The sequence below is a fragment of the Oncorhynchus kisutch genome, linkage group LG19 (genome assembly GCF_002021735.2).
Source record: "Oncorhynchus kisutch isolate 150728-3 linkage group LG19, Okis_V2, whole genome shotgun sequence".
NCBI classification, from domain to species: domain Eukaryota; kingdom Metazoa; phylum Chordata; class Actinopteri; order Salmoniformes; family Salmonidae; genus Oncorhynchus; species Oncorhynchus kisutch.
The window spans coordinates 2475708-2501357 of NC_034192.2; the positions used below are offsets into that span (position 1 = coordinate 2475708).

A 25650-nucleotide genomic window follows, 5' to 3' on the forward strand; every position below is an offset into this window, starting at 1 on the left:
GAAGATATCTATCAAATGTTCAATAGATTGCTGTCTTTACAAGTCTATAAATCAAGCAGGTCAAAAACTTCCAAGAAATATGAATAAATAGTACCTAATACATATGGCTAAACCTTTCCTGTTAATCTGTGAAAATAGTAGTATTTTGTGTTAGTATGAACTACTGGTAGATAACAACTAAGCATCTAATCAATAAGGTTTAGGTCGGATAGTTTTCATACAAACTGTGAAACCGGCTTTATGAATACAATTCTACATCATTCACATTTAAGACTAAAGTCTAATTATTGAAAGAGACAACAAAAAATTGGTTCCTAAGATAAATCGTTATTTTCATCTATTCATTAAAGCATCAAAGCAAACATTCCTACAGTATCTAATAGTAATAAAACAGAACACATCACATCTAACACTGATACAGAGAGGATTAACACATGAACTCAACCAAAGCCCTCTGTTAGTCTACATGTCAGAGATCAATAAGACAGAACATCTGATCTCAGAACAGAGTCAAAGCAGAGGAACCAGCAGCCTCTCTCCACAGGGGTGTGTGACTGAGGGGTCCTATGAAGAACAGTCAGCCCTCCTCAGGGTCTTGGTGACTGGAGTCTGGGATTTAGAAGAGATGCTAGGTTTCATGTACTGTAATTATTGTCCACAAAGTCCCAGTGTGTCTGATCAGAGACACAGGAAAGGAGGGTGGAGCTGAACTCAGTCAGGAACAGTGTAACAGTCCTGCACAGTGGAGCCCCTCCTCAGTCTACACAGTTCACTGCACTAACACTAATCTGCCTGCAGGGGCGACACATGACCAATGATCACTGGGAGGTGATCCATAGATATCAATACAGCATGTTCCCATACCATATTAAATAATTAGGTGGTTGCTTAAATGTGTCATATTTCACACATGTAGAAGTGTGTATTATACACATGTGAATTGGAAATGGGTTTATTCCATATGCCACTCACAGCCAGGGATCAGCCATTATTGACGGCAACCCCGGAGCAATTAGGGTTAAGTGCCTTGCTCAAGGGCACAACGAACGACTATTTCACAGTCTACTCTGAGATTCAAACCAGAAACCTTTCTGTTACTGGCCCAACGCTCTTAACCGCTAGGCTACCTGCCACCCTGATTACCATGAACACTAAGCAACAGACTAAATGATATACACTGCTCAAAAAAATTAAGGGAACACTTAAACAACACAATGTAACTCCAAGTCAATCACACTTCTGTGAAATCCAACTGTCCACTTAGGAAGCAACACTGATTGACAATAAATGTCACATGCTGTTGTGCAAATGGAAATAGCAAGACACCCCCAATAAAGGAGTGGTTCTGCAGGTGATAAGCACAGACCACTTCTCAGTTCCTATGCTTCCTGGCTGATGTTTTGGTCACTTTTGAATGCTGGCGGTGCTTTCACTCTAGTGGTAGCATGAGACGGAGTCTACAACCCACACAAGTGGCTCAGGTAGTGCAGCTCATCCAGGATGACACATCAATGCGAGCTGTGGCAAGAAGGTTTGCTGTGTCTGTCAGCGTAGTGTCCAGAGCATGGAGGCGCTACCAGGAGACAGGCCAGTACATCATGAGATGTGGAGGAGGCCGTAGGAGGGCAACAACCCAGGAGCAGGACCGCTACCTCCACCTTTGTGCAAGGAGGAGCAGGAGGAGCACTGCCAGAGCCCTGCAAAATGATCTCCAGCAGGCCACAAATGTGCATGTGTCTGCTCAAACGGTCAGAAACAGACTCCATGAGGGTGGTATGAGGGCCCGACGTCCACAGGTGGGGGTTGTGCTTACAGCCCAACACCGTGCAGGACGTTTGGCATTTGCCAGAGAACACCAAGATTGGCAAATTCGCCACTGGCGCCCTGTGCTCTTCACAGATGAAAGCAGGTTCACACATGTGACAGACGTGACAGTCTGGAGATGCCGTGGAGAACGTTCTGCTGCCTGCAACATCCTCCAGCATGACCGGTTTGGCGGTGGGTCAGTCATGGTGTGGGGTGGCATTTCTTTGGGGGGCCGCACAGCCCTCCATGTGCTCGCCAGAGGTAGCCTGACTGCCATTAGGTACTGAGATGAGATCCTCAGACCCCTTGTGAGACCATATGCTGGTGCGGTTGACCCTGGGTTCCTCCTAATGCAAGACAATGCTAGACCTCATGTGGCTGGAGTGTGTCAGCAGTTCCTGCAAGAGGAAGGCATTGATGCATGGACTGGCCCGCCCGTTCCCCAGACCTGAATCCAATTGAGCACATCTGGGACATCATGTCTCGCTCCATCCACCAACGCCACGTTGCACCACAGACTTTCCAGGAGTTGGCGGATGCTTTAGTCCAGGTCTGGGAGGAGATCCCTCAGGAGACCATCCGCCACCTCATCAGTAGCATGCCCAGGCATTGGAGGGAGGTCATACAGGCACATGGAGGCCACACACACACTACTGAGCCTCATTTTGACTTGTTTTAAGGACATTACATTAGAGTTGGATCAGCCTGTTGTGTGGTTTTCCACTTTAATTTTGAGTGTGACTCCAAATCCAGACCATGGGTTGATAAATTAGATTTTGTCACGAACCGGCTCAAAGCCCGTAACAAAAGGGAGACAACGTGGAGATAAGGAGTAACAAAATATATATTTATTAACTAAAGCAACTAAGGAAAATATACAATGGTATGTGTAATCAGTAATCAGTAGTGTAAGTGAGTGTTTTGCATGCATGAATGTGATAATGCAGGGTTTTGAAAGGTGCTAAGGCAAACAACCAAAAACCACCAAGACACACAACAAAAACTATCAAAGTGTCTGCATGGAGAGAGTCTCCTCCATGAATGGGGAAGTGGTGTATTTATCCTGGGAGACACCGGGCCCAGGTGTTTCCCATGTAGCTGACGACCCTCCCAACTCCGCCCACCAGCATCCTAATAAGGAAACAACAAAGAGAGAATACGGCAGACAGAGTGGGAGGGTCGTCACATTCCCCCCCATAAAACCGGGGACCAACAAGGACCCCGGAACAAAATACCACCCTCTGAGTTCCAAATTGACACAGCGTCTGCGCCACAAATGGATGAGGGGTTACGTGTTCACACTTACAATTTGCCCAGCCAACCTCCTCCACAGACCTCAGCAACCTTCACACAGGAAGCAACATTTAAGAGGAAAGAAGAAAACAAGACCAGGAGGGAGCAGACAGGACAGAGAGAACATGACAATACAAAACAATGGGCAGTCACGTAAACATTTAGGAACAGGGCGCACGAGAGAGCGCATCAGCAATCACGTTTTCAGTCCCCCGGATGTGCCGCACATCGAAATGGAATGATTGTAAAAATAAACACCATCGCATTATCCTCTGGTTTGGACACATCATTGACCTCAAAAAAGTGAGGGGGTTATGGTCGGTGTAGACCACAATAGGAGCTACCCCCGACCCGACATACACTTCGAAGTGTTGTAGCACCCAAATGAGTGCTAGCGCTTCCTTTTCAATAACCGAATAGTTCAACTGATAATCGTTAAACTTTTTGGAAAAGGTACCGTACAAAATCGGTTTGTTCTATCCGGTTTACTGACCAAAATACAGGGAGCAGCCCAACTGGAGAAAGAAGGCTCTGCTATCTTACTCCTCAGCATGTACTTGACCTCAGCATCCAGACAACGTAGTTTCTCTGAAGAAACTCTATAGAACCGCTGACGAATGGGGTCAGCATCTCCAATGTCAATATCATGTTCTATTAAGTTTGTACGTGTAGGTGTATCAGAAAACAAACCTGGAAATCTCTGAATCAGACCAACCATCTCTTTCCGCCCATCAACAGGTAGGTGAGTGAGAAGACTGAAAAATTCAGAAACACTGGATATTTTAGACAATCTACCCTGCAATATACAATCGTCAGGACCAGGAACATCTTCCTCCTCATGCACAGATCTAGCACGACAAGAACCCAAGGAAACAACGGTATCAGCCAAGAGAACAGGTTTACCGTCCTTCAGTCTCAGAGGAACGTGCATAATAGGGTTTTAACAGATTTACATGGCACAGCTGGTGTGCTTTCCTCCGTTCTGGAGTGGCAACTAGATAATTTTGCTCAGTGTACTGGCGCACCACTGTATATGGACCTTGAAACTTGGCTTGAAAAGGAGAACCAACAATTGGCAGCAGAGCAAGAACCTGGTCACCCGGACTAAAGTGACGAGGCTCAGTTCGGCGATCAAATATGCCCTTCATCCTCTCCTGTGAAGATGATAACTTCTCTTTAGCCATTTCACCAGCGGCATACAGCCGTCGCCGGAAATCACACACATAAGATAACAGGGAATGAGGAGGCTCGGGAGACTTCCAGTCATCCTGGAGAACAGATAAAAGTCCACGCACCCTATGTCCAAACACAAGGTCATTTGGACTGAAACCCGTGCTCTCCTGTGAAACCTCCCTAGCGGCTAACAGTAACCAAGGCAACCCCTGCTCCCAATCCTTATCCATCTCAGTACAATAAGCTCTCAACAAAGACTTAAGTGTTTGATGGAAACGTTCCAGTGCTCCTTGACTTTGCGCGTGATAGGCGTTAGACAAATTGTGTTTAATATGGAGCTGTTGAAGAACCTGACTAAACAGATTAGAGGTGAAATTAGATCCTTGAGCACTCTGAATGACCTTAGGGATTCCAAACAATGAGAGAAACTGAGTCAAAGCTTTTAACACAGATTTAGTCGTGATAGATCGGAGAGGATAGGCAGCTGGAAACCTAGTGGTCTGACACATCACAGTGAACAGGTAACTGCTACCATTTTTAGAACGAGGCAGAGGACCCACACAGTCAATAATCAGATACTCAAAAGGTTGGCTGAGTACAGGAATAGGAAACAATGGTACCGGTTTAATAGCTTGATTAGGCTTACCAGTTAATTGACAAGTGTGACAAGTTTTGATAAAATCAGAAACATCCCTCTTTAATCTAGGCCAAAAGAAATGTCTTAATATGCGATTGTAGGTTTTCCTCACCCCCATATGTCCAGCAACGTCGCTGTGAGAAGTTTCCAACACCAACTCACGAAGCTTAAGTGGTACAACAACCTGACTAATTGCCTCCCCCAGAAAACAACTATCATGAGACACCCACTTTCTCATCAGGACATCCTCTTGGAGAAAATAGCCATGGGCGACATCTCCCAACTGTTCTACAGGCACAATTTGGTCACGCAACTCTTCCAACGTGGGGTCTTCCCGTTGCACATTGATTAGATCTGAGCAGGTTACAGATGACGGGATAACAGGGAAAACATTGACATACTTCTTTGTATTATTATCATTAGTCGGTGCAGTGACCAGTTCGCCACGGCTCATAGAACGTGTCACTGCACACGCAGAGAACACCTCCGGGAAACTCTGTACACTCATCAGGAATCCCAACAAATGATGGCTTAGTGGAAATCACCAGAGATGGAAACACGACAGGCCATACACGCTCACCAGCCAAGTTATTCCCAAGGATAACGTCGATACCCTCAATAAATCAAATCAAATTTTATTTGTCACATACACATGGTTAGCAGATGTTAATGCGAGTGTAGCGAAATGCTTGTGCTTCTAGTTCCGACAATGCAGTAATAACGAACAAGTAATCTAACTAACAATTCCAAAAACTACTGTCTTATACACAGTGTAAGGGGATAAAGAATATGTACATAAGGATATATGAATGAGTGATGGTACAGAGCAGCATAGGCAAGATACAGTAGATGATATCGAGTACAGTATATACATATGAGATGAGTATGTAAACCAAGTGGCATAGTTAAAGTGGCTAGTGATACATGTATTACATAAGGATGCAGTCGATGATATAGAGTACAGTATCTACGTATGCATATGAGATGAATAATGTAGGGTAAGTAACATTATATAAGGTAGCATTGTTTAAAGTGGCTAGTGATATATTTACATCAATTCCCATTATTAAAGTGGCTGGAGTAGAGTCAGTGTCATTGACAGTGTGTTGGCAGTAGCCACTCAATGTTAGTGGTGGCTCTTTAACAGTCTGATGGCCTTGAGATAGAAGCTGTTTTTCAGTCTCTCGGTCCCAGCTTTGATGCACCTGTACTGACCTCGCCTTCTGGATGACAGCGGGGTGAACAGGCAGTGGCTCGGGTGGTTGATGTCCTTGATGATCTTTATGGCCTTCCTGTAGCATCGGGTGGTGTAGGTGTCCTGGAGGATAGGCAACGAAGGACACACCCCCACAACAACTTCACCCTTCACCAGCCCACAATCCAACATCAGTTCCTGCAATGGAACTGACAGTGTTCAAACCTATTCCCCTAATTAGAACACTATTCCCCGAATCAGTCTCAGCAGAAAAGGGTAACACAGACTCCAACACAAATGATTCAGAGGCACCTGTGTCTCTCAGGATCTCCACTGGCACTAGGTCTTTACTTCCCAACATAGACACAAAACCTTCCTAATGAAAGGTAAATAGTCTGGATCAATATGGATTTTCCCATTCTCCTGGGCCTGAGGAAATGAGTCATGAGTGAACTGATGTGGAACAGGTGCAGCTAACGCGGTAGGCTTAGATTTAGCGTAAGCAACCTTTGACCTGAGAAGTGGACATTCGTTTTTCCAATGACCTGAACCTTGACAGTAGTGACACTCCTGCCCAAAGTCAGCTTTACCATGGGAGTCAGGCTCAACCCTAGTTGAATAGAACTCTGCCTTGAACCAAAGTATCTCGGTGAGCGAAGCCCAAATCTATCCGAACGCCCCCACTCTTTCCGAGTACGGGGCTCTGCAAAGACACTTTTGTGAGTCAACACATACTCCTCCGCCAAAACCGCAGCCTCAGCGACATTCTTTACTTTCTGTTTGTTAATGTATGTGGCAATAAGATCAGGAATTGTGTCCTTAAATTGCTCTAACATAATCAGATCACACAGCCCTTGGAAAGTCACAACTAGAGAGGCGGAACACCAGCGATTAAACTGTAAAGATAATTGTCGCGCAAACTCAACATGAGTCTGCTTATCATCCCTTTTTAAAGTTCTAAATCGTTGGCGGTAAGCCTCAGGGACCAATTCATAAATCTGTAACACAGCTGTTTTAACTTTATCATAACTGGCACTGTCGTTCGTGTACACTAAGAGCTGAATATGCTTCCTGCGCTTTACCAGTCAGCACACACTGCAACATTAAAGTGCGGTCAGAATCAGGCCAACTCCTAGCGTCAGCAACCCGCTCAAACAACGAAAAGAATGTCTCGGGGTCCCTTTCATTAAACTGAGGCAATAACCGTAAGTTCCCAACAATATCAAATGTCTCTGGGGCACGAACAAAAGAGGAACTACCCCTAGGTAAATCTGGGTCACCCAAAACAAACTCTCCCCTGAGATCTTTCCTTCCCTAACCAACTCTATACGTTCTTGTTGCAACTTGATTTTAGCACGCTCCATATCTTGTTTAAATGCCAATTCCTTTTCATACTTTACACGATCATGCTCTCTCTTCTCACGATCATGCTCCAGCTGTAACAGAAGCAGTTCTTTCTGCTGTTAAAAAAGAAGACTACTAGGACTAACCGATGGAATGGCCATTGTAACGTTATGGGGAGACGACAAATCCTCAGCAGAGGCTGGCCCAGTGGTAACTTCAAGAATACCACTCTCCATCAGATTGGCCTTCAGTGTCACCCTAATAGAATTCTTTAGACGTTTATCACTAATCTCAACCTTGTAGTGTTCAGCGACCAACAGCTGTTCTTTAGTACCTAAATCTAACAATTCCTCCGATGGAAAGCGAATGAACGCATCTACATAAGACGCCATAGTCACACAAAGAAATTCTCGCTCTTCCCCTCTGCTGAGCACAACCAGAGAAGTGACAATCACCCTGAGCACCACAGAAGAGAGATGAGATATGGAGCTTCCCCAAAACCTACAATAACTCAACCCTAGTCTTCGTGCGGATTTGCGGTGGGAATTTACGCACTGTAGCCTGCTGGCAAGGAAAAACTCCCCAGCATGCTGGCAAATTCCACCAAGCCACGGATGTGCCCCCGAGACAACTGGTCAGTCCACAGACACCACACAAAAATAACAAACATTAACCATGCCCAACATATTCCAAAAAATGAAACATGTCGCTAAGCCTATCAGGGTAAAAGGCTATAGCTCCGGGTAGCAAGTTCCACTACCCTACCCAAATCTCCCACCGAGGTACACAGCCGATTACTCACCTCAGACTGACTTCCCAACAGAAAGTAGAACAAGAGTTTCCAGGCTAGTATGAGGTTTCTGTGTTATGCACTATAGCCCGTTACCATATATGTGATTGAATATTATCTGCTGTTGGCTTGTGTGGATGTATGTATGTGTTATGCAACATAGCTGACTTGAAACATTGTTAACAGTTTCAAGGCCATGGGCCTTTCTCATGATGGAAAAATACAGAAGACAATGAGTTTCGGGGGGCACATTCAGAGCGGGGTGTTGCGAGAACAAGCGGCCTTTTGTAAGATAACAGGAGCCAGGTGCGAGATAACGGTATCGAGCATGAGCGCATGGATGTTCTTCACAGCAACAGTTACATCTATCAACAGAAGCGCCAAGAGGCAGGGACCCGCCTGAGAGCCTGCAATAGGCTGAACTTAAAGTTTAAACCACAGCCTCTACTGTGATAGGCCAACAAGACGGGTTGGAACTATGTCTATCACAGTATAAAGAATACTGTTTACATACATCCTGTCAGTTCTCTGTTTTGCCCTGCGAGGTGGGACAGAGAGCCCGTATATATCAAAAATTGCATTTACCACTTATTGCTTAGCTAATAAAAAATACATAGTATACAATCGGTGACTCATTGTCATATTTATCCTGATACCGGATTCGAATTGACGCAATTCTAACACTAGGCAGGGCCTGGAAACTAACCATTATCCCTCTCCAACGCAGCACACAAACCAAACAACAAAGGCAACCAATACTGGGCCTATCAAACTCAAACACAATATGCAAACCAAACACGTACCTCCACGGTCTCCCAAACCAATAGTTCAAATATCCCGGACGAGCCCCCACTTGTCACGAACCGGCTCAAAGCCCGTAACAAAAGGGAGACAACGTGGAGATAAGAAGTAACAAAATATATATTTATTAACTAAAGCAACTAAGGAAAATATACAATGGTGTGTGTAATCAGTAATCAGTAGTGTAAGTGAGTGTTTTGCATGCATGAATGTGATAATGTAGGGTTTTGAAAGGTGCTAAGGCAAACAACCAAAAACCACCAAGACACACAACAAAAAAACTATCAAAGTGTCTGCATGGAGAGAGTGTTTAAGCTTTTTTAGGCAGGATAGAACAGTGGTCTCTGGTGGTACAAGGGGTGGCGGTCTATGTATATTTGCAAACAACAGCTGGTGCACGAACTCTAAGGAAGTCTCAAGGTTTTGCTCGCCTGAGGTAGAGTGTCTCAGAATAAGCTGTAGACCACATTATTTACCAAGAGAATTTTCATCTGTATTTTCCGTAGCTGTCTATATACCACCACAAACCAATGCTGGCACTAAGACCACACTCAATGAGCTGTATACGGCCATAAGCAAACAGGAAAACGCTCATCCAGAGGCGGTGCCCCTAGTGGCCAGGGATTTTAATGCAGGGATACTTAAATCCATTTTATCTCATTTCTACCAGCATGATAAATGTGCAACCAAAGGGAAAAAACACTCTGGACCACCTTTTCTCCAAACACAGAGACGCGTACAAAGCTCTCCCCTGCCCTCCATTTGGTTTACAAGCAAAAACTTAAGGAGGAAGCACCAGTGAACTTTTGGCTAGCGCAGACTGGAATATGTTCCGGGTTTCTTCCGATGACATTGAGGAGTACACCACATCAGTCACTGGAGTCAGATGTAAGGGAGTTGGTTGATCGCCACAGTAGTGGCCCTCTAGGATTATTGCTGGGCTGGCGTTAACCCTTCCAGCTTGCTTGTGGGGGAGTGCCAATTGTCTGTCTCCGGTCATCCCTCCAAAAATATACCTTCGCGCCTTGTAGTGCATTGTATCACGCTCAAACTTTTTCCGCTTGTTTGTCTTCTCCTCAGCAAGTTTATCACAAATGTTTTCCACATTGGTCAGAATGTTCTCTCTTTTGTCCTTATCAGTGATCTTGGTTTTTAGATCAACATTTAACTGTCACTTGATCTCTGGTTGCTCTCAATTGTTCTGTCCCTTATTGTATGGTAAGCGCCATTAAATCAAAAGAGAGTATTTATTAAGAATCTTGCACCATCGGTCACAAAAAGAGGGATTGTTCGAACTAAGAGCAGGTGCTTTCTGTATCTGTAATCCTCGTGGAATGATTTTATTCCTTAGATAATCACTTATGGTGACTGCATGATAATATTGTTTTGTCTCAAGGATCCGTAGATTCTTGAGAGACGTGATAACTAAGTCTGCATTGCAGTCTGTTGTTGGGCCAGTTTCATCAAAAAGCGAGTACTTCATTATGATCCGGGAATAATCATCCTCTGAGAACTCAAATGACCTACTTGGCCTGCCATTTGAGAGTCTGCTATTTCAGCCATAACGTCAAAAGACAGCTAGACTTGTGAAAAGAGAGTCTCAAAAAGGAGTGCTGTATGGTAGAGAGTTCATGTTCAAAAGCTGAAGAACATACGCACATCCAGCTACTTTCCGCAGGTGCTGGAATGGTTGGCAAACTCATGAAAACAGAAAAGAAAACTCTGCACACTGCTGCTCCTGCTCCCAGCTGATATTTATTTACAACAAAGTTTCGATCCTTAGGTATCCATATCCCAGGTGGAGGTGGAAGGTCCTATATAGTGGCAGTACTCAGTGACATCACTTCCTGAAAAAGGTAAAAATGTATAACATAGTTTCACAATATTATCATTTAATGTATCAAAATATATGATCATACACAGAGAATGTGTTCAATATTTACAGTAATACACATACAATATTCAATTAGCATTTTTTTTTAAATGGACATATTGAAACTATAAAAACAATTTCAAGTCGAACTCTTTCAAGTCTCTTCAACTTTCAAGTCGAAGGATGCAGTGTCTTGAGCCTGTGGATCCAGAAAGATTCCCTTTGAAGAAGAATAATGAGTTGGCTGGACATGCCGAGAGATGAGTTTCAGATTGATCTGCGGTGTAGCATCTTGTGTCTATAAAATGAGCTGCTTGTTATGCGTAGATAATCCTTTTGACTGCAGTTTTTTTTCCAAAAGATATAACATTAGCCATAGAGAACTACAAATATGTTGCTACTGCTCTCAATAACATTGCTGCCCTGAATTTAACAGGAGCTATCGAAAAGGCCAGTGGTAAAATGTTGTGATGGACTACTTCCTGGAGGATATTCGTGCCATGCTGACTCTCTCTGACTCTGAAAAGGAATCAGACGATGAGGAAATCCCTGATTTAGGTAAAAAAACATGTTAATTGAAGACATTGTAGATTAATTTACGTGTATGAAGTGTGTGTAACGTTAGTGATGTTTTCTCAGAATGCCATTTCGCATGGCTAGTTATAGCCTATTTGGTTAACTTTAGCTAGCTATGACAATCAGTTTGTATTGCAAGTTAAAGCTTGCTGTTAGCTAGCCAGCTGACGTTAGATGGCTGGCTAGCTAGCTAGCATTACGTGTATGAACTGTGTGTAATGATATCTCAGAATGCCATTTTGCATCTATTGTATAATAATGCTTAAATATTTGTATCTCGAACTTCAGCATCAGTAGAACATGCCTGACTGTCCTCCACAAGTCATACAAGGAGAATGGTTTAATGCCTCCCATCAAAATGAGAGCTGGCCCAAGCAAGCACAGGTTACACCTGAAGCATGAGGACTTGCAGCGAGTGGTGAACTTCCTCAACAACTACGCAGAGGATAATGCAATAGTGTTACCAGGACACCACCCAGGACACAAACACTTTAGTGGAAAGCTGCTGCCATCCCATGTGACAAAAGCAGCAGTGTGGCGTCTCTACAAGGAATCGATGGCAACACTCCAACGAAGTATTCTTTTGTGTCTTCATGAGTAATGGAACGCAAGTGGATACCATGAAAAAATGTGCGTGATCAGAAAATGGCTGACTGCCAGACACATGATTGATTCTGCTCTCATTCACTACCACAACACAGCAGACATCATTAATATCTCAAGGGGATTTCATTGGGGACTGCAGTGAATACATACAAAGCTCAGATTTCTCACTTCCTGTTTTGATTTCTCCTCAGGATTTTGCCTGCCATAGGAGTTCTGTTATACTCACAGGCATCATTCAGACAGTTTTAGAAACTTTAGAGTGTGTTCTATCCAATACTAATAATAATATGCATATATTAGCAACTGAGACTGAGGAGCAGGCCGTTTACTTTGGGCAACTTATTCATCCAAGCTACTCAATACTGCCCCCAGCCATAAGAAGTTAAAAACTTCTTACGGATCAGTGGGGCGCTAGCGCTCCACCTTGACAACATCCGGTGAAACTGCAGAGCACCAAATTCAAAATACAAAAGTCGTAATATTAAACATTCATGAAAATACAAGTGTTATACACCGTTCTTTAGCTTAGAATCTTGGTAATCAAACCGCATTGTCCGATTTAAAATAAGCTTAATGGCGAAAGCATAGAATTTGATTGTCTGAGGACCGCATACTTCCTGCATTAGCATAATTTCATAACCATCACAGGTGTCACAAAACTCAAAAATAGCGATAAAATAAATCACTTACCTTTGAGGATCTTCCTCTGTTGGCAATCAAAGGGTCCCAGCTACACAATAAACGGTCATTTTGTTCTATAAAGTCCCTCTTTATATCCCAAAAACTCTGTTTGCTTGGCACGTTTTGTTCAGTAATCCACCTGTTCAAAGGCATTCAAACATGCAGACAAATAAATCATAAAAGTACTGGTGAAGTTCATCAAAACAAGTCAACCAATGTTTCTAATCCTCAGGTTGTCAAATATCTAAATAAACAATAATATTTAAACCGGAGAACAGTCTATTTAATAGAAAAGAAAAATAACGAAGAGCGCGCACACAGTCACGCTCGCAAAACAGTAGTTCCAGTTTCAATAGACACTTTCCAAAACTTCTTATTCTTAGTCGTTTTTCAAAAAACAAGCCTGGAACCATGTATAAAGACTGTTGACAACTAGTGGAAGCCATAGGAACTGCAATCAGGGATCAAAATCACTATACAGCCAATTGCAAGTCAATGGAAAAACAATCACATCAAAAAAATCACATTTTCTGGATGGATTTTGCTCTGATTTTCGCCTGCCATATCAGTTATGTTATACTCACAGACATTATTTTAACAGTTTTAGAAATTATATTTTCTATATATTTTCTAGAGTATTTTCTATCCAAATCTTCTGGGCCTGAGTAACAGGCAGTTTGCATTGGGCACGCCAGACTCTCCGAACTTCCGAACACTGCCCCCTAGCCCGAAGAGGTTATTAATCTAACTGCACTGTCCAATTTACAGTAGCTATTACAATAAAAACATGCCATGCGAATGATTGAGGACGGCGCCCCACATAAAATATTTTTCCCCCGGCACAGGTTTCATAGATTCCCAAATGACGATTAAATACTCACTTACTTATTGAAAATCTTCCTCTGATTTGTCATCCAAAGGGTCCCAACTATAACATGTAGTGTCGTTTTTTTAGATAAAATCCTTCTTTATATCCCAAAAAGTCAGTTTAGTTGGCACCATTGATTTAAGTAATCCACTCATTCAACATGCAGAGAAAGGAATCCGAAAATCTACCAATAAACTTTATTTCAACAAGTCAAAATACATTTCTTATTACTCCTCAAATACACTGAATTGTAATCAACCTATAATATTTCTTACGGAAAGAAGTATGTTCAATAGGAAACCGATTTTAGCTGTTGCATAATGTCTTCATGAATTTCCAAGACTGTGTCCTTCTGCTAAAACTGATATTTCTTATTCGATTTTGAAGTTAATAGCCTGAAAACTTGAACATAGACTGCTGACACCCTGTGGAAGCCATAGGAATTGCATCCAGGGAGTTAATTTTCAATATGACCTTTCTCTTGCCTTTCTAAAACAATGGTCTTTTTCAACATTAATAATCTGATTGGTTTTTCTTTGGCTTTTTTCCTACCATATCTATTGTGTTATATTCTCCTACATTATGTTAACATTTCTACAAACTTCAAAGTATTTTCTTTCCAATGGTACCAATTATATGCATATCCTGGTTTCAGAGCCTGAGCTACAGGCAGTTTACTTTGGGCATGTCATTCAGACAGGAAGTGGAGAAAAAAGGGGCCTAGCCCGTCTTTTTGTTCTGTATCTATGGAGGCGGCCCAGTTGTTCGTTATACACCAAACAAAAATATAAATGCTACATGTAAAGTGTTGGTCCCATGTTTCATGAGCTGAAATAAAAGATCCCAGAAATATTCCATATACACAAAAAGCTTACTTCTTAACAAATAAAATTAGTTTACATCCCTGTTAGTGAGCATTTCTCTTTGCCAAGATTATCCGTCCACCTGACAGGTGTGGCATATCAATAAACTGATTAAACAGCATGATCATTACACAGGTGCACCTTGTGCTGGGGACAATTCAAGGCCACTCTAAAATGTGTCAAGATCTGTTTCTGTAAAAGGAAAAGCCCACTTTAAATCTTAGCTTCATATCAAGCTCATTCATATGTTTTCAAACGTTAAATCATTGTCAATCTAAATTACAAAAGGTATTTGTATGCAGGGACTAATTTGATTATAGAACCATCTAATGATTGAAGATGTAATCAATCTGAGACAGTCTTACGAGAACATGAAAACTATATCTATTTTTAGATATACTGTTAAAAATGGTGTAGGTCTTATTTATTTAAAGAGCATATGGAAGTTAGAAGCAAAAGCCTACAACTACAACTTTTAGCACAGTTTTGCACTGCTCTGTCTCCGAGACAAGCCTACTCCTTCCTCCCTGTCGGGGATTTGAACCCTGGTCTCCTGTCAGCACGACACAGGGATTCTTTAGCTAAATAGCCCAGTACTGTACTGTCGACTGCCACGTTGTACAGCGCCATATTTTCCATTCCATCCTAATAAAAACCCTGAGGGTTTTTCATTTTTCTTGGAATAGAAAAAACAATATTAATCAAATTAATTAAGCAAGTACCAGTCAAAAGTTTGGACACACCTACGCATTCCAGGATTATTCTTTATTTGTACTTTTTTCTACATTGTAGAATAATCGTGAAGACATCACAACTGTGAAATAACACCAGTCTCCCGCGTGCCCCACGTTCTTTAGTACAGGCACTTTCCCATGTTTACTACAGTATGTATTCACATTTTGTAAATAAAATAATAATTAAAAATACTCTTTCAAAATGCAGATGTTGATTTAGTTATGGATCCATAATAAATGGGAATAAATATCACTGATATACAGAAATATTGTCTAATTAAAGGCAAACAATTTAGAATCCTTCAATACTTTTTGAGGCTGACTCTCGGGCTTCCATCCGCGTCGCCGTGCTGCCTCTTCATACCAGCGCCTCTCCACTTTCACCGCCTCCAGTTCTTCTTTGGGGCGGCGATATTCTCCAGGCTGTGCCCAGGGTCCTTTTCCGTCCAATATCTCCTCCCAAGTCCAGAAGTCCTGTGATCGCTGCTCCTCACGATAAACAGGGGGAGTTGGCTCAGGTCTGAACCCTGACTCTGCCATACTCTCCCTGAGCCTCCCCCCCAATACATTTTTGGGGCTGACTCTCGGGCTTCCTTCTGCGCCGCCGTGCTTGTCTCTTCGACTCCATTCTTCTATAACCCTCTTCGCACTGCTCCAGCGAATCCCAGGCGGGCTCCGGCACTCTCTCTGGGTCGACCGCCCACCTGTCTATTTCCTCCCAAGTCGTATATTCAAAACTGTGTCTCTCCTGCTGCCGCTGCCTGTCACCACGCTGCTTGGTCCTGTTGTGGTGGGTGATTCTGTTACGGTTTTCCTCCGTCGAAAGAGAGTCGGACCAAAATGCAGCATGGTTAATACGATACATCTTTAATGAAGATGAACACGAACAATACAAAACAACAAATGGAACGTGAAAACCTATATAGCCTATCTGGCGAATACAAAACACTGAGACAGGAACAATCACCCACGAAACACTCAAAGAATATGGCTGCCTAAATATGGTTCCCAATCAGAGACAACGAGAATCACCTGCCTCTGATTGAGAACCGCCTCAGGCAACCATAGACTTTGCTAGAACACCCCACTAAGCCACAATCCCAAAACCTACGAAAAACCCCCATACATAAACACAACACAAAATAAACCCATGTCACACCCTGGCCTGACCAAATAAATATAGAAAACACAAAATACTAAGACCAGGGCGTGACACCTCTAGCCTACTCCTGACCGTCACGTTGTACAGCGCCATATTTTCTATTCCATCCTAACGGATACCCTGAGGGTTTCTTTTTTTTCTTTTTTCTCTGAATAGAAACATCATAATATTAAATCTAATTAATTAAGCCAAATTTTGTCAAATCAATCCATTAACTATGTTTTTACAGAAAAGGTTTTAAATTCTCTGGTAATGCCAATACTGAATACTATCAAATGCTTCTCAAAGATGCCCTCTGGTGGTCAAACTAGCAATAACTTGCAGTAACAGAAAAAATGTCTGACAATTAAATGACGTGCCACAAAATGCTGCAGCAGCACACAATACACCTAGCGTGCTGCCGCAGTATGATGCAACTTTTAAAGGAGGAACCACTGGAGCTGAATCAGTGAAGGTAACCTGGATCAGCGGGAGAGGGCGCTCCGTGTCACCCAACTTGGATCAAGATCTGTTTCTTGCTTTGCTCTTAGGAACAGGGCATAGTTGAATGGGGTGAATTCTGGGGTGGCATTATGTGTGGATATAGCGATTGAATGGTGATATCTGGTGTTTTTGACGCGCGTCGTTTGGTGCAACGCAGACCCGGGGAGGAGAGTGGTGAAACAGAGGAGTCATTGTCAGTCCTTTTGATTTGAGTCTGACAAAGTAATGTTATGATGTATTAGTTATCCTGTTAGAACTTTTGTGCAGAATCCACTGCTCTGTTTCAGGTGCAATGTTCATGGTCATGTTGCAGCAGTGTGTAGGAGGGAGATTTCAAGATGTGATAAGTATGCAGGAGGGCATGGGGCATTGGATTGTGTAGTTCGGTGGATAAAGTTACGTGTGTCAACATAAGTAGTCAGACCCTTTTCTTTGAGACTCGAAATTGAGCTCAGGTGCATTCTGTTTCCCTTGATCATCCGTGAGATGTTTCTGCAACTTGATTGGAGTCTACCTGTCATAAATTCAATTGATTGGACATGATTTGGAAAGGCACATTCCTGTCTGTATAAGGTCTCACAGTTGACAGTGCATTTCCGAGTAAAAACCAATCCACGAGGTTGAAGGAATTGTCCGTAGAGCTCCAACACAGGATTGTGTCGAGGCACACATCTGGGGAAGCGTACCAAAACATTTCTGCAGCATTGAAGGTCCCCAAGAACACAGTGGGCTCCATCATTCATAAATAGAAGAAGTTTGGAACCACCAAGACTCTTCTTAAAGCTGGCCACCTGGTGAAACTGAGCATCGGGGGAGAAAGGCCTTGGTCAGGGAGGTGACCAAGAACCCGATGGTCACTCTGACAGAGCTCCGGAGTTCCTCTGCCGAGATGGGGGAACCTTTCAGAAGGACATCTCTGCAGCACTCCACCAATCAGACCTTTATGATAGAGTAGCCAGACGGAAGCCACTCCTCAGTAAAAGGCATATGACAGCTCACTTGGAGTTTGCCAAAATGCACCTAAAGACTCTCAGACCATGAGAAACAAGATTCTCTGGTCTGATGAAACCAAGATTGAACTCTTTGGCCTGAATGCCAACCGTCACGTCTGGAGGAAAGCTGTCACCATCCCTGTGGTGAAGCATGGCAGCATCATGCTGAGGGGATGTTTTTCAGCGGCAGGGATTGGGAGATTAATCAGGATTGAGGGAAAGATGAACAGAGCAAAGTACAGAGAGATCCTTGATGAAATCCTGCTCCAAAGTGCTCAGAACCTCAGACTGGGGTGAAGTTGCCCCTTCCAACAGGACAACGACCCTAAGCACACAGACAAGACAACACAGGAGTGGCTTCGGGACAAGTCTCTGAATGTCCTTGAGTGGCCAGCCAGAGTACGGACTTGATTCCAATCGAACATCTCTGGAGAGACCTGAAAATAGTTCTGCAGCAATGCTCCCCATCCAACCTGACAGAGCTTGAGAGGATCAGCAGAGAAGAATGGGAGAAACTTCACAAATACAGGTGTGCCAAGCTTTTAGCGTCATTGTGGCGCGGAAGGTAGCCTAGTGGTTAGAGTGTTGGACTTGTAACCGAAAGGTTGCAAAATAAAATTCCCCCTGAACAAGGCAGTTAAACCACTGTTCTTAGGCCATTATTGAAAATAAGAATTTGTTCTTATCTGAATTGCCAAGTTAAATAAAAAATAAAAAATAAAAATAAATAAATACTCTAGAAGGCTTGATGCTGAAGGTGCTTCAACAAAGTACTGAGTAAAGGGTCTGTATTTTGTATTTGCAAAAATTACAAAAACTGTTTTTGCTTTGTCATTATGGGATATTGTTCGCAGATTGATGAGGGAAAAAAACAATAAGTATATTTTAGAATGAGTTTGAAATGTAACAAAATGTGGAAAAAGTCAAGGGGTCTGAATACTTTTCGAATGCACTGTAAGTAAAAACCCTTTAAACTACTACTTAAGTCGTTTTTGGGGTGGTATCTGTACTTTAAATGACAAATATAAGGACAAATATAAGCACCCACCTAATTACTATTATTATAAAGCAAGCTCGTGCAGGACAAAATATATTATAATGAAGGGAGCCGACTTGGAAACTGAAATAGATTTGAAACATTTGCATAATGCATCTGCTCCTGAGAGCTGTCCTTCATGACAACAGAACCCACAACAACCATGACTTTTATCACCATCTTCATATGGACACTTGTTTCTGTTTTCAAGGTTAAAAAAATCAAATGAAATTTTCTCAATATATTGTTGAAAATGTATTAAATCTACTCCATTGTATATTAATGTTAATATTTCTATTCAGAACTACTCATGACTATATGTACATATAAATGTTTTATTTTATTTTTCAGAATCCAGAGGACAGTACGTTGTGACTCAGACTCTTGCAGTGAAAGCTGTTCCTCCAAGACAGCCAGTCTCTCTGAACTGTAAAACCAGCAGTAATGTGAATTCTAATAACTATCTAGCCTGGTACCAACAGAAACCTGGAGGAGCTCCTAAACTCCTTATTTACTATGCTACAACACTTCAGTCTGGGATTCCATCTAGATTCAGTGGCAATGGATCTGGGAGTGACTTCACTCTGACCATCAGTGGAGTCCAGGCTGAAGATGCAGGAGATTACTACTGTCAGAGTTTTATATATAAATGATTGTATGTTTTTAAACACAATTCCTGTCCATATGCAAAGTAATATCTACAGAAGTTAAACAAAAGGTGTTATGACCTCAACATTACTTCATAGTTACAATCACTTCAGCCCCCCAAAGCAAGTCCTCAAATGAACCTCAACCAAATGTCTGATTTAAATGGATGTGATCTTCTAACATTATATTAACTATTTTGATGAGCAGGTTACTGACTATTACATCTATTAATGAGAAATCATGCTGGGCTCAAACATCAGACACATGTACTCTATAGATGGGAGGAGCTATTGGACGGACAGGCTCATCATAATGGCTGAAATGGAATGCATGTTGTGTTGAATTTATTCCATTCCAGCCATTACAATTATGCCATGCTCCTATTGCTCCTCCCACCAGCCTCCTCTGCACTACATACACTATCTACATGAAGTATAATACCCATTTTATCTGTAATTATTTCCATGGTGCCATATCATTTATGTCCCTCTCCCTGATTTCACCATAGAGGTTAAAACCAATCCACTCCCTCACATCTGACCCAGTACAGGGTATTTCAGGTAGTGAAACTGTTCAACTTCTAGACTGGTAGCTGTGGGAGTGAAACTGAGATTTACATAGACAGGGCTGGGTGGTTCTGCTTGTCCCAGAATAGAGCAGCAGTGTCACCAGATGTTCACTCTGTTCCCAGGGGGTTGTAGGTAGAGAAGACTCTATCTTGAAGATGTGATACTTTTAATATTAAGTGGACAAATGTATTGCATTTAAGCAAAATACATGAATGATCATATTGGTGAGAGCCAGACATATCGATCAAATGTTCAAATGCATTAGACTAAGTCTATATATCAAGCATGTTAAAAACTGCTCCAAGAAAGATTAATAAGGAGTTCCATCTACTACATGTGGCGTGACCTCTCCTGTTAATCTGTTAACATTGTAGTATCTAGACCTCTCCTGTTAATCTGTTAACATTGTAGTCTCTAGACCTCTCCTGTTAATCTGTTAACATTGTAGTCTCTAGACCTCTCCTGTTAATCTGTTAACATTGTAGTATCTAGACCTCTCCTGTTAATCTGTTAACATTGTAGTATCTAGACCTCTCCTGTTAATCTGTTAACATTGTAGTATCTAGACCTCTCCTGTTAATCTGTTAACATTGTAGTCTCTAGACCTCTCCTGTTAATCTGTTAACATTGTAGTCTCTAGACCTCTCCTGTTAATCTGTTAACATTGTAGTATCTAGACCTCTCCTGTTAATCTGTTAACATTGTAGTATCTAGACCTCTCCTGTTAATCGGTTAACATTGTAGTATCTAGACCTCTCCTGTTAATCTGATAACATTGTAGTATCTAGACCTCTCCTGTTAATCTGTTAACATTGTAGTATCTAGACCTCTCCTGTTAATCTGTTAACATTGTTGTATCTAGACCTCTCCTGTTAATCTGTTAACATTGTAGTATCTAGACCTCTCCTGTTAATCTGTTAACATTGTAGTATCTAGACCTCTCCTGTTAATCTGTTAACATTGTAGTATCTAGACCTCTCCTGTTAATCTGTTAACATTGTAGTATCTAGACCTCTCCTGTTAATCTGTTAACATTGTAGTATCTAGACCTCTCCTGTTAATCTGTTAACATTGTAGTCTCTAGACCTCTCCTGTTAATCTGTTAACATTGTAGTCTCTAGACCTCTCCTGTTAATCTGTTAACATTGTAGTATCTAGACCTCTCCTGTTAATCTGTTAACATTGTAGTATCTAGACCTCTCCTGTTAATCTGTTAACATTGTAGTATCTAGACCTCTCCTGTTAATCTGATAACATTGTAGTATCTAGACCTCTCCTGTTAATCTGTTAACATTGTAGTATCTAGACCTCTCCTGTTAATCTGTTAACATTGTTGTATCTAGACCTCTCCTGTTAATCTGTTAACATTGTAGTATCTAGACCTCTCCTGTTAATCTGTTAACATTGTAGTATCTAGACCTCTCCTGTTAATCTGTTAACATTGTAGTATCTAGACCTCTCCTGTTAATCTGTTAACATTGTAGTATCTAGACCTCTCCTGTTAATCTGTTAACATTGTAGTATCTAGACCTCTCCTGTTAATCTGTTAACATTGTAGTATCTAGACCTCTCCTGTTAATCTGTTAACATTGTAGTATCTAGACCTCTCCTGTTAATCTGTTAACATTGTAGTATCTAGACCTCTCCTGTTAATCTGTTAACATTGTAGTATCTAGACCTCTCCTGTTAATCTGTTAACATTGTAGTATCTAGACCTCTCCTGTTAATCTGTTAACATTGTAGTATCTAGACCTCTCCTGTTAATCTGTTAACATTGTAGTATCTAGACCTCTCCTGTTAATCTGTTAACATTGTAGTATCTAGACCTCTCCTGTTAATCTGTTAACATTGTAGTATCTAGACCTCTCCTGTTAACCTGTTAGCATTGTAGTATCTAGACCTCTCCTGTTAATCTGTTAACATTGTAGTATCTAGACCTCTCCTGTTAATCTGTTAACATTGTAGTATCTAGACCTCTCCTGTTAACCTGTTAACATTGTAGTATCTAGACCTCTCCTGTTAATCTGTTAACATTGTAGTATCTAGACCTCTCTGGGATTCTGGGATTTCTGCTGGGCTTCACAGGTCACCTCTCCTGCCTTGGTCCACTCCTGGACAGTGAGAGTCAGGGTGCTGCTCCAGCTGTACAGGCCATCCTTCTCCGGGACCCTAGAACTGGTCTCCTGGTTCTTGTTGGTCCCGTCCACTTTCCAGCTCATGGTCCAGTCTGAGGGGAAGCCCTTGTTGGCCAGACACATCAGTGTGGCTGTTGTTGTACTGGACAGCTCCTCACTAGAGGGGGGCAGGATGCTGAGGGTGGGGGCACTGTTACCTGGAACAAACAGAACACATCAACTGCAACTACTATGTCTAAAAGATTTATAAAAGCAATAGACATACAAATACATTGATTTGGAAATGCCTTCTAAATATAATGTAGTTAGATTGGTAAAGGTTTGAAGAAAACACAAAAGACAATATGATAGATATACAAACAGAATTATGAACAATATGAGTCAAGTGTAAGTGGTTAACTTCAGCGTTACTATTATGTCAGATATTTTAGGATTGTTTCTGATCAGAATACTAAGAACATCTACAGTATATTAAGATAATCCAGAGGTTGTATACAAACATAAGACTCTTTTACAACGCAACAATAACCGTAATAACCAACACTTTAAGAGTTATAAAGTCTGCTCTCAAACAAATCAGATACAAAAAAACTACTATGTAACATTTTGATTGAATAAAATATTATTTGAAAGAAGGCTCAGTGTAAAGCAATAGAAAAATGCAATGTATTTCAAATAAAGTTTTATAAAATCGTAATATATTAAGCAAGTAAAAAAAAAATGTCATCAGAAAGAAATATGAAGAGAGCTTGTTACTTACTTCCAACATCAAGTCTGGTTCCGCTACCAAAAGTGTACCACAGTGATACAATCCCTATTACTGCTGGTACAAAAACCTTCTGACTATTGGGGAAGCTGAATTTCTTTAGACTGTGGTTCAAATATCTAACTCTAATATGGTATGAATACTTGCCAAATATTGTTTAATCTTCTACATTGTTTATTGTTTATTTTTTTTAGACCTACTGTTTATTTTATAGTTTAGACTCGGTGCCGTGTGTTTATTCATACAACTAGTCTAAGATGTAGGCTAATCTCTAACATCTTTCAAAAATGCAAGTCAAATTTGATTAGATGTAATAACATTTATATTCTATTTGACCATAGTCTGTGAAGGCCTTGTACTGCTGGCCTTGTGTATTTTTTGTATTTAAATCCTCAATATTGAGGTTAAATGTTTAGAGAAATTGAAACATGACATAAAAACATGAATAAAACAGTTAATTTGGTGTTTACTTACTTCCAACATCAAGTCTGGTGCCGCTACCAAAAGTCCACCACAGTGATACAATCACTATTACTGCTGGTACAAAAACCTTTCTGTGTTGTGATGCTGCAGCTGTTACAGTGAAGATCACTTATACAGAATCATAATCAACACAAATACACTTTAACATCTTCCAGGTAGAACAAACACTTCATATTAGCTGTTTCTGGGTAATATAAATCTGAATTGTATCTTAAATCCAGATAATAGTATTTGTTCCTTCCTCTGTGTATCAGGTGTTCTCCTAGTCTGTAGGTACAGTCCAGCATTAGATCAGTGTTGCTAGTATTCCTCCAGATTGTCCATATGAAAGACAACAGCAGCAGCAGTAGTGATAGTGATCCATGTTGTATATTCCTTTATTAAACATGTTGATCTCACATTTAACAGTGGAGGTAAAGTCACAGAGGACAGACAACACTACCAGAGGAATCCTACCAGCTTTAGTTTAGAGAAGTGTTCACTAACTGATTAGAGGAACTTACATGAGAGACCGAGCATGAGTGAACAGACAGTTCATTATATCTGATCATCATCAGAATAATAATGTGAAGGTGGTGTGACATAAAAGGTACCATACATTAGTGATCTGAGTAAACAGTTGCTGTTTGATGTTATTAAAGACAGCATAATCAGTATAAAATACATTCTAATTCATTGAGCCTACTTGGAAACTGAGAAAAAATAGATTTGAAACATTAATTTGCATAATGCATCTCCCTGCTACTCTAAGAGCATTTATATCCCTGTGAGTTTAACACTTCATGACTGAGAGTTGTCCTTCATGACAACAGAACCCACAACAACCATGACTTTTATCACCATCTTCATCTGGACACTTGTCTTCTACATTGAAGGTACAAAATATATAGGAGTTTTACATTTGAATAATGAAAAGTAAACAATTTGAGAGAACTGAATATTTTTAAGATTGTTATATTAATTCCTGGTACAATTATCCGTTTTCTCTCTGTTTCAGAATCCAGAGGACAGATCACAGTGACTCAGACTCCTACAGTGAAAACTGTTCTCCCAGGAGAGATAGTCTCTATGAACTGTAAAGCCAGCATTGATGTGCAAACTAACTGTTGGAGTTCAGGGAAACCATGTTTAGCCTGGTATCAACAGAAACCTGGAGGAGCTCCTAAACTACTTATTTACTATACTACAACACTTCAGTCTGGGACTCCATCTAGATTCATTGGCAGTGGATCTGGGAGTGACTTCACTCTGACCATCAGTAGAGTCCAGGCTGAAGATGCAGGAGATTACTACTGTCAGAGTTTCCACAGTGGTAATGTGTTCACACAGTGATACAGAGTCGTACAAAAACCTCCCTCAGTCAGACTGCACAGTGACTGTACTGATACAGATGTGATCTACTGCAGGTGCTGAGGGGAAGAGACAGTGACATGGAACACTGATCAGTAGAGGAGGTCAACTTTGAATATGTTTACAAAGCATCATTCAAATCACATGTTCCCCATCATCATCATCATCATCATCCTCACGCTTGTGAAAAATTATTGTCATGGTTGAAAAGTTCACTTAAATTAAGTTTTAAAACACACACTATCTGTTCATATGCAGAGTCAGATCTCCAGATGTAAAAAATAAATAATGGTGAATTTACACCAGCATCAGCCCCCTAAATCAAATCCCCATGTGTACCTCACAACCAGATATGAATGTGATCATCTAGCATTATATGAACTTTCTTGATAAGCAGGTTACTGACTGTAACATCTGTGAATGAGACAGGATGCTGGGCTCAAATATGAAACAGGTTTGAATAATATATATTGTATCTGTCATTAATTATATGATGGAATATCTGTTATTGTAACTGCCCTGAATCCACCAAAGAGGTTAGAACCAGTCACTTCCTCACATCTGTCCCAGTCCAGGGTATTTCAGGCAGTGAAACTGTTCAACTTCTAGACTGGTAGCTGTGGGAGTGAAACTGAGATTTACATAGACAGGGCTGGGTGGTGCTGCTTGTCCCAGAATAGAGCAACACTGTCACCAGATGTTTACTCTGTCCCCAGAGGGTTGGAGGAAGAGAAGACTCTATGACTATCGTGAAGCAGTGATACTGGCTATATTATGAGGATCATG

General features: G+C 41.3%; 2 gene segments (V, D, J or C); one reads left to right on the top strand and one right to left on the bottom strand.

The window, feature by feature from the left end:
• Positions 1 to 382: 382 nt before the first annotated feature.
• LOC116355051 (Ig kappa-b4 chain C region-like) lies at positions 383 to 24052 on the bottom strand. The segment is given in 4 exon segments: positions 383 to 616; positions 22198 to 22462; positions 23026 to 23156; positions 24018 to 24052. Coding segments are annotated over 4 exon segments (483 nt in total).
• A 210-nt stretch (positions 24053 to 24262) lies between these two features.
• On the top strand, positions 24263 to 25111 carry LOC109878961 (Ig kappa chain V region 3381-like). The segment is given in 2 exon segments: positions 24263 to 24389; positions 24512 to 25111. Coding segments are annotated over 2 exon segments (408 nt in total).
• Positions 25112 to 25650: the final 539 nt, after the last annotated feature.